A 10405-nucleotide genomic window follows, 5' to 3' on the forward strand; every position below is an offset into this window, starting at 1 on the left:
CTGCCCACCAGCCACGCCCCGATACATGCTGTCACGCCGATCACAGAGCTTAGATGCGTTCAAGTGCATTATTCTGGCACAGGAAGATTATGTTACAGGTAGGGCTGTCAGTCGATTAAAATAGTTAATCGCGATTAATCGCAAATTAATCGCACATTTTTTATCTGTTCTAAATGTTCCTTAGAGGAATATTGTTCAAGTTTTTAATATATATGACAAATATGCTTTATGCAAATGTTTATTGTCATTTGAACAATGACAAATATTCTCATGAATATTAAACAACCTCTGAACATTACAAATATTCGCCTCAATTCAACCTTCAAACTGAAGACACTTTGATGGATCGTTGGAGCTATGTGCAACTCAAGGCATATGCTCGAACGGGAGCTGCCTGGACGCTGCAATCATGTTGCACTATCCGTGCTGAGTGTGCTGACTTTTCGTACAATGTCCCGCTGTCTGGCTACCTGAATAAGTCAAGTGCTCAGCGCGGTTGTCGGCGAAATGTCGCTCCTCTGTTTTCATTGAAATAGCTCCTTATATCCGTTAGCGCAGCTAGCTAGCTCCAGATGCTAACAACAACAATACACGTAAGGTCTCTCTCTCGCTCGCTCGCGCCACACATCCACACACCCTCCCGGTCCTCCCGATGGCCAGTCGGTGCCTGCCGGTGAGTGTGGAAGTGTGGTCTGTGGCAAGCGGACGGCAGGAGCGGGGCTGTCAGCATCAGCTTGTAGATGGTATTTTAAACTCGATGCGCTCTGAAACTACGGGGCGGCCGAGGACAAAAAATACACATGCGTTAATCGCGTTAAAATAATAAGTGGCGTTGAATTTACTACTACAGCTGTAATGGGGTGCCAGGGTGTAAACAAAATAATCCAAATATAGCTCGTTTATCAACAACAAAAATAAGTGGCAAAGGAGGATCCTCTAAAGCAGGGGTGCCCAATACGTCGATCGTGATCGACCGGTCGATCGCAAAGGTATTGTTGGTAGATCGCATGGCATTGAAAAAAAAAGAAGCATTTGCCACTTGATTGACGTACAGGTAGGTAAGCCAGTCTGAGTTGTATTGTGCCATACGGGTTCATGCAGTTATGAGGGGGCCTCACCTCCTCATCTGAAGCGCAGTTTATACGCCATTTAGTCAGCACCCCCCCGCCGCGCTCACGTCACAGATTGGGCAGGGGCGGGCGGCCCTGTAGGTAGATCATTTGGGCTTGGTCATTTTAAAAGTTGCTCCGAAGCTGAACAAGTGTGGGCACCCCTGCTCTAAAGAATCCAATATGCGTTCATTAACTGGCCCCAGCCTCCTGTCATTTTGCAAACGTGGTCCCAGTTTAACAAGTTGTGAGTCCTTGGTCCCTGCTGGACAACATTTCATTTCAAATGTGAATCTGTTTTGGAGGAGCTTATGTGAATCTGTTTTGGAGGAGCTTCCTGAAAGGTATTTTAGGTTTATGTGGAGGTCACATGTTTTGATCCAGAGTCTTTAGAAAAAGCACCTAATCAGAGCTTTCTTTAAAACATGATATTATATTTCAGAGGTAGAAGAAGTACTAAGATATTTTACATGCGTTAGGCATTACTAGAAACCTCAAACCATATTCACAACTTCTGATGCTCAACTACAATTGTTTACCACATGAATAACTCTTTTTGTAACGTCTTCTTCTGGATCTCTCTCTGTATGAAGCCAGTTGATTATATTTTATATATGGTACTACTTTTCATTTTATTTTTAATTGTTAATTCTCTATTCCGCTTTTTAAGTATTTGTATTTTAATGTCTGAACACACTGCTTCTGTAATGAAAGAATTCCCCAAATTGGGATCAATAAAGTATATCATCTATATAAATAAATATGATGTGCAGTCATGTGAGGAGAGTTGTGAAAGTGTGAGAATTTATTCAAAATACTTTAAAAAAAACTGATCTCTTAATTCGCTGTGGTCATGTGACTTCCTCTAAACTCCTAAGATGGGCAGTGTGCAGATCTGTGTGTAGCTCCAGGGTTTTATTCAGTGTAAGGGTGCGGGCTCTGAGGGACCCCCACAGCCTGCAGGACCCCCGTCAGCTCGTACAGTTCAGTATGAATACCCCACCAACAACAACAACATTTCAATTCAGTTCTTATTTAAAGGCCAATGATGTCAATAAATAGCTATTCATGTTTTTCTTTTATATTTTTAATATGGCTTTGGTGCTTTATATATATACGTTGAACAATTCTTTGAGTCTGAAATATAAAGAGCTATATTCAGAAACTGAACAGTTATGCGTTTGTGAGCATCTAGTGTTACTGCGCAGCACAGATTGATCTGTTGGAAGCTGCGTTACAGGCGGGAGAGATATAACTCTATGAAGCACTTTACTGTATTTATTATTCAACAAGCATTGACAAAAAGCATGCTTTGATTTAGAAATGTTTGATGGTGATGTGTTTGATCATGACAGGCGAAGATCTACTTCTCTTTCCCTGGAGAGCTGCTGATGAGGATGCTCAAGATGCTCATCCTTCCTCTCATCACATCCAGGTAGCTTCTAATATATTACTCACACACCAGTACCAACAAGTCCTCCAACTCATACGACCAAATGGGCCGATTGTTCAAGCCCTTATTACGACCAAATGTGTCATTTGTTCGAGCACTTATTTACCCATAATTACGTTTTAAAGTGTTCGCTCCCGTTGAATGCAAACGTTACAGATGGTCCTTTATTCACAAATAACCCTCTGTGTAAAATTCAAAATTGTAGGATAGTTTGGCCATTAACACGCTTTTTGATTAAATTTCTAGCTAGAAGTGTATATTATACTTTTAGAATCCACGTCCAGTCGATATGTAGGATCTATAGTTTGATAGATATTACGAAGATGATTTGAGGTATGCAGCAGCCTCCGTGTAAAGTTACGGGTTGAAAACAGTATTTCCGGTCTCAACGTTTTCATAATAAAACCAATGATCAAATGATTTAACAGTGATATCTGCAGTACTCATCAACTAAAAAACATCAGTTTATCCTTGTTAATTATATGACATGAATTGGTTTAAATTGTGTACAATGCTTTTGTGTTTTTCCCATAGGTTTTTCTCTTGCGATTCTGAGAGACACATTTATTTTTTCAGAGGTTTTGATAGGCTAAAATCACGCCGCAATGCACGTCGGGATATGGTGTTTATGTGATATGAAATCGGAAAACATAAAAAAAAATAATAATAATACTTTATTCCGAGTGTGCTTGCTTTTCTCTTTGAAAGTCATCACATAACGGCAATGTAGTACACGGTTCGGCTGCATTAAATATAACAGATCTGCCGTAGTTCTTTATTTATAGAGCCCTGATCAGAAGACCTTTTGACAAACTGTAAGAAATGCCACCGAAACTGAATACGTGACGTGAATCATAAATATATCAGCAATTTAACAACATCTTACATTTATTTTCACAAAATACGTCTCCTTGCAGTATCAACATTAATTCGGCTGACTTTTATATTTGATCCAATCCAGTTTAGCAGTATCAACATTAATTCGGCTGACTTTTATATTTGATCCAATTGGTAGATAGGCTGTATTTACACCATAACGGTGCACAGCTGATAGAAAGGGACACCTAGTGGTTAAAACACGTTATTGAATTTTATGGTTGAAATTATGTTATATTTTGTTGAAATTATGTTATATTTGATGAAAAAAATATTAAGAGTACATACTTTCATAGGGGGAAAGTAGAAAGTCAATGATAGAAATATAGAATAGAAAATATCAAGAAGATACTGTAAGTGATCTCTACAATAAAACAGTTTAGTGCTGACTGTTTAGTGATCTCTACAATAAAACAGTTTAGCAGGGACGTCCAAAGATATTAACAGGAGGATGTGCAAAGCCAGAAAAACTAATAAGATTAAAGTAATACTTTAAGTTAAGGTCTTCTTTTGAATAAGAAAAAAACGTTGCGGGTATCCACAGATAAATATTAAGTCTGACAAAGTACAATCACCTTCCCTGAATTTGACTCAGGTGTAACTAAAGTCTGATTTAAGGGTTGTTTATTTTTCACATCATTAATCAGAATCTGCAAAGTAACTAAAATAAATGTAGTGGAGTAAAAATACTATGTTAACCTCTGAATTGTAGTAGAGTAGAACAAAGTAGTATGCTGCTGTAACAAAAACATTTCCCAACTTGGGATCAATAAAGTATATCTTATCTTATCTTAAGATGATCGATGGCTACTGCCATATTTTCTAAATGTGCCTCTGAACCTTGACAAGTGCATGTTTCAGGCTTATCAATGAACAACAGGAGGGGTCACAGACATAAGACCAGCTGTTAAATAAAGCTCTTCTGACCTTAGCTGTCATGTGGGTATATAATGCTGCCCATTATGGGCACAAGCAATTTTCACCCATTTATTAATTATGCGTTTTAAATGTGATAACACCACTGTGTTTCGTATCCCCCTAAACAAGTAAGTAGTAAGCAAGCAACTTCTAATTGTGGGAAACACGAAAACATCTTATAAAACTACAATTCCCAGTAGAGACGTGCCATAGAACATGTTGCGAAAATTGGGGGTGGGGGGCTGGGCTGGACCCGTCCAATTCCAGTTTTGGAAAGTCTGCCGTGGTTCCATTCCATTTCAAAGAGCTGTTGACGCTCGGCGTAACCTTGTCGCACTGCCACTCCCACATCCAATCACAGGGCTTGATGACTAATCACGGGGTTTGTAAAACAAGACGGATGTTGTAGTCCCAAACGATAGCTGGGGATTCTGGGTAGTGTAGTGTCTTCGGAAACTGTAGTGTCTAAACTCAGAAAAACTGTTTGTTTCTCCGATTCGAAGGTAAAAACACAAAAGCATTGTACACAATTTAAACCAATCAATATTGTGTAATTAACAAGGATAAACTGATGTTTTTTAGTGGATGAGTAATGCAGATATCACTGTGTAATCATTTGACAGTGAGGGGAATACATCCGGTTTTATTATGAAAACTTCTAGACCGGAAAATCTGTTTTCACCCCATGAGGGTTGACGCTAACTTTACATGGAAGCTGCCGCATATACACGTTATCCTGGTGAGACCTTAAATCATCTTCGTAATATCTATCAAACTATAGATCCTACACATCGACAGGACATGGATTCTAGAGTACAATATACACTTCTCGCTAGAAATCGAATCAAAAAGCATTTTAATGGCCAAACTATTCTACAATTTAGGATTTTCCAGAGAGGGTTATTTGTGAATAAACGTCCCTCCGGAGCGTTTGCAATCAAGCTTGTTGTTTCTTACACAACCACAAGAGCACCTCTAGTGGTCGTGTAAGAAACAACATACACTTTCAAATGTGTCTCTGGGTCGTAATAAGGGCTTAACAATCGGCCTATATGGTCGTTTTTTGTAGGAAGACAGGCTGACCAGTACACATATTATATTGTTGAAATAGTAGCAAAAAAGACAAGGGAGACAAATCTTAGGAGAAAAGTCTTGAGAGTAAAAAGAACATGGACATTTCACTTTCCACTACTGATGAGGTTTCCAGACTGTTCTGTGCTCCAGTAGCCCTTCGTCAGGCCCTTTCACAGATGGGAAAGATCACATTTAGCCAAAGAGAAAACACAAAGTGTCTGCAGAGATGGAATGAACTGAAAAAGAGCTTTACACACAGTAAATGTTACCAAAGTGTACTGATTTATAGACGTTTCTTATACACGTAGAAAGTTATTTATTAAGCCCATTTAAACACATCTATTGGTAGGAGAGCGTTTAACATGTTTAACATTATTGTGTTACTTTTGCACATCTGCTGCAAGTATTTTGATGTCTGAGCATTGTTCCTCCACAGGGTTAGGGTTGACCCCCTAACCCTAACCCTGACAGCCCTCATTTGAATGTATACATTAAAACATCAAATAAAGGTCTTTGTGCTGCTTATCTGAATAAACCTCCAACCTGTTTCCTTCACCTGGGAACTACAACACCACATACTCAGAAAGTTAAGGAGTTTCAAGGTCAGGACGATACCAAAGTGTTGTTGCATTGGACATGTTATAATGTTCACATTGGTGCTAGATTCAAGGTCAGGAGAATCCCCAATAATCCAATAGTTCCCCCTGCTTACAGTCTTTGTGCTACACTATCTCTGTCCTGCAGATGAAAGCAACACATGTTCCTTTAAATCAACATGTGTGTGTGTGTGTGTGTGTGTGTGTGTGTGTGTGTGTGTGTGTGTGTGTGTGTGTGTGTGTGTGTGTGTGTATGTGCCTGTATGTGTCTCTCCCTGTCTGTCTGTCTGTCTGTCTGTCTGTCTCTCTGTTGTCCGTCCGTCTGTCTCTCTGTCTGTCTGTCTGTCTCTCTGTCTGTCTGTCTGTCTCTCTGTCTGTCTCTGTCTGTGTGTCTGTCTGTCTGTCTTCCTGTCTGTCTGTCTCTCTCTGTCTGTATGTCTGTCTGTCTCTCTGTCTCTCTCTGTCTGTCTGTCTGTCTGTCTGTCTGTCTGTCTCTCTCTCTCTCTGCCTCTCTCTCTCTCGGTCTGTCTGTCTCTCTGTCTGTCTGTCTGTCTGTCTTTCTGTCTGTCTGTCTGTCTCTGTCTGTGTGTCTGTCTGTCGTCTGTCTGTCTGTCTGTCTCTCTCTCTGTCTGTCTGTCTGTCTGTCTGTCTATCTCTCTGTCTGTCTGTCTGTCTGTCTGTCTGTCTGTCTGTCTCTCTCTCTGTCTGTCTGTCTGTCTGTCTGTCTATCTCTCTGTCTGTCTGTCTGTCTGTCTGTCTGTCTGTCTGTCTCTCTCTCTCTGCCTCTCTCTCTCTCTCTCTCTCTCTCTGTCTGTGTGTCTGTCTGTCTTTCTGTCTGTCTGTCTGTCTCTCTCTGTCTGTATGTCTGTCTGTCTCTCTGTCTCTGTCTGTCTGTCTGTCTCTATGTCTCTCTCTCTGTCTGTCTGTCTCTCTGTCTGTCTCTGTCTGTCTGTCTGCCTCTGTCTGTCTGTCTGCCTCTGTCTGTCTGTCTGTCTATCTCTCTCTGCTGTCTGTCTGTCTGTCTGTCTCTCTGTCTGTCTGTCTGTCTCTCTGCTGTCTGTCTGTCTGTCTGTCTGTCTGTCTGTCTGTCTGTCTGTCTGTCTGCATCTATCTCTGTTTGTCAGTTTGATGTCAGGTCTCTCCTCCATGGAGTCCAAGGCGTGCTGCAGGATGGGGGTCCTGACGGTCACCTACTACCTGTGGACCACTTTCATCGCCGTGGTGGTCGGCATCGTGCTCGTCATCATCATCAAACCCGGCGTGGGAACGGACATGGAGAGCCACCGGCTGGGGGGGGGGCCCGTGATGACCTCGGCCGACGCCTTGATCGACCTCATCCGGTGAGAAGGGTCAGAGGTCAAAGGAGGGTGTAAAACATTCTCTGGTTATGTTTTGGTATATGCTAACAGATAAGAGCTACAGAGTGGGGAAGTTAAATCAGGTCACAAGTTGTTACTCAATATGCTGATGGTTCCTAACCCTAACCCTTTGTCTGGAAAATGAATACTCCTACTTTCAACACTAGAACATTTAGCTGACAATACTTCTGTACTTTTGAGGGAGATATTGAATGTAGGACTTTTTCACAGCATTTTCACACCAAAGTTTATGTACTTTAACTTTAGTTAAGGAATCTAAATACTTCATCCATCCGTGGTTTTCATAGTAGTTTGAATTCGGTCTCAGATATGTTCCTTTTTTCATTTTGATGGAATGGGTCACAAATCAGTTGTTGTTGAAAGATTGACTGGAAAGGTTTTATTTAGCTTTGCGGCTGACATGTATTGTGTGAAAACAAGTCATGTCAGATATTCTTATTGATCCAAAGAGGATTTTAAATACAGTATACTGTTTTGTCAATGCTTCTTTACATTAATATAAAAGAATCATGAAAATTTGTTCATGTTTACATATATAAAATGTATGATAAAAATATATAGGATTGTATTTTGAGATAGAACAGTATCATAAAGGAGCAAATAAAAAAAAGTAAATGCACATTCCAATATGTTAGAAATCACTATGTTTATTGTGAAAGTAGACATCGCGATGACAAATACAAAAAGGAACTATTGTGCACCCTTTGTTGTTTTTCACTGCAAAGCTCGAGAGGAGGTTTAGTTCACTTGGATCATTAGTTGTTGATTATATAAGTCAATGATGGTGCCACAAACTGCCAATCATTCTCAAAATGTCTCAGACGTTTTATTATCTTAATAAGCAAAATCCCTTTGTGTTTTTAGCCCGTTGGTCCGACAAAACAAGACATTGCAAGACGTCACTCTTACAAATAGTAGAAAGCACACCAACCCACATCAATCCGATTACAGCCAGGGCTGATTAGTGTATTTTTAGTAATCCTGCTGGGGATGAGTGACAGATTAGTCGAGTCAGCAGTGGTGCGTTGCAATGATCTCTGCTGCGGCATGTTGGCCGACTCTTCTTCATCCTGCTGAAGGTCAGCTGATCGTAACACTGGTCATCCATGATTAGTTTGAATGTTTTTCATTTTTCAAAGTCATTTTTGCTCATCTGTGGTAGAGGTGTAGAAGGTAGTGCAAAATATAAAGCAGCTTCTTTCTTAGTCTCCAGTCATATATTCTTTGTATGAAAGGTAAATAACACTCCATGTCTCTTCGTTACTCAACAGAAACATGGTTCCCTCTAATCTGATTGAGGCCACGTTTCAGCAGGTAACACAACCCCCAGAACTCAGAATTAAAGTGCAATACCTTTTACACTTGCTGTGACTAACCCTACTGTGTTCCTTCAGTACAAAACAGACCTGATTCCCATCCTCAAAGTCCCAACCAGAACCGTGCAGCCCAACTTCGTCTACGTCTTCCCAGATGAGAATGACCCTAAAGGTCGGACAGTGTACCTTGAGCTGACCCCGCCTCCAGATGTCACGTACAAAACAAGTCCTGGCACGAGCCAACAGATGAACGTCCTGGGCATCGTCATCTTCTCCGCCACCATGGGTGAGCAGACTGAAGCAGAAAACGATGTTATTAAGTCCTGAGGTTTTCTGCTCTTCAGTTTTTATAATGATTCCGTTTTCTGTCATTTATCATTGGTGTGAAACATATCAGATGTTTAAGTTCTTTAATTTAACTTTCTTCACATTAATGTTTAAACGTTTGAGCTGTAAACATTTCCCCAAAAAATAACAGTCAAAAGATTCAGACCATTTACTATTTGTCCTCACGGTGTTGCATGATTTCACTCCAAACTAAATTCTTTCTACAACCATAAAGCATTACATTCCATTTGAGGGCGTTTTGGCATTAGTTTAGACATCCTTCGTTTTTTAACCCATAAACCCTTGGATTCCTAGTTTACATTATCATCCTGCACAACTTATATCTCATTCACACCAACGCAACTCCGGTTCAAGCTCCGTGCTAGAGCTTTTCAGGTTCAGAAGCGGTTCTTCGGTTTAGCTACGGCTCTTTTCACACTGCCCAGAGTCCGACTGGTGCTGCGTCATTGCGTCATGGTTTGCGTCATGACGCAACCGTTTGCGTGCCTGCTTCATAAAGCCAAACCGCGCGGAAACCCCTCACAGCTGACACCGACAACAACAACAATGGCCGATTGTGCTCCAGCTTCCTCTGTACCTCTTCGGAAGACCAGATTCCCAGTAGGTAGCTGGTCTCTTCAGTGGACCACTGCAGCTTGTTAAGTTTCTCCATCGTTGTGTACAAACTGGATACAACTCCGGCTTTTTGTTGTTGTTCAGGAGTTGTTCTCGCCCCTGCCCCTGCCCCCGCCTCGACGTAAGCGTGACGTATGCGGTGCTTTTGCTCTGGCCGGACAATTTTTTGGTGCTCGAAATGAACCGGATTCCGGAGCTAAGAGGCTGCTCCGCTGCGGTGTGAACAGGAAAACCCGGTGCTTTTCAAGCTCTATCTCCGAACCGACCCTGAAACACCGTTGGTGTGAATTAGGTAATAGAGTGCAGTTGGTTCTCCCTATAAAGATGTGTAAACGGTATGTTGCAGGCTTGTTGCTGGGCAGGATGGGGGAGCGAGGAGCTCCACTGGTCAACGTCTGCCAGTGTATCAACGAGTGTGTCATGAAGATCATCAACGCTGCTGTGTGGTGAGAAGAATACTCTGAACGTACACACAGTACTTACAGAATCTGTGAAACAGAGGAGGGCTTGTGTCAATCTGACCTAGTGGCTGGTCGGGGGGGGGAAAAGCGTGCAGGTGGTGACAACTTACTGCTGCGGCACCTGAGCAGATTAAAAACATCCGCAGAGCCCACAAAGCTCAACGACCTGAATACTGAACAGACAGACACACTTCCTATATTTGTGTCACTTCTAAGCTACAGTCACTGCAAATATTCAGCTTTGCATGCTGAACGCTTTG

At 41.5% G+C, this 10405-nt stretch overlaps 1 protein-coding gene across 1 annotated transcript in view; it reads left to right on the plus strand.

Annotated features, from left to right (window-relative positions):
* Positions 1 to 2464: 2464 nt before the first annotated feature.
* Positions 2465 to 10405, plus strand: part of LOC104955947 (excitatory amino acid transporter 5-like) — a gene marked incomplete at its 5' end in the record, with an annotated part of 17197 nt that continues 9256 nt past the window's right edge. Inside the window, 5 exons of the mRNA XM_010783348.1 lie at positions 2465 to 2544; positions 7151 to 7366; positions 8677 to 8719; positions 8800 to 9007; positions 10031 to 10130. Coding sequence (XP_010781650.1) covers positions 2465 to 2544; positions 7151 to 7366; positions 8677 to 8719; positions 8800 to 9007; positions 10031 to 10130 — 647 coding nt within the window. The remainder of the gene's footprint in view (positions 2545 to 7150; positions 7367 to 8676; positions 8720 to 8799; positions 9008 to 10030; positions 10131 to 10405) is intronic.

The sequence above is a fragment of the Notothenia coriiceps genome, unplaced genomic scaffold, assembly GCF_000735185.1.
Source record: "Notothenia coriiceps isolate Sejong01 unplaced genomic scaffold, NC01 NC01_scaffold00025087, whole genome shotgun sequence".
In the NCBI taxonomy this organism is placed as follows: Eukaryota; Metazoa; Chordata; class Actinopteri; order Perciformes; family Nototheniidae; genus Notothenia; species Notothenia coriiceps.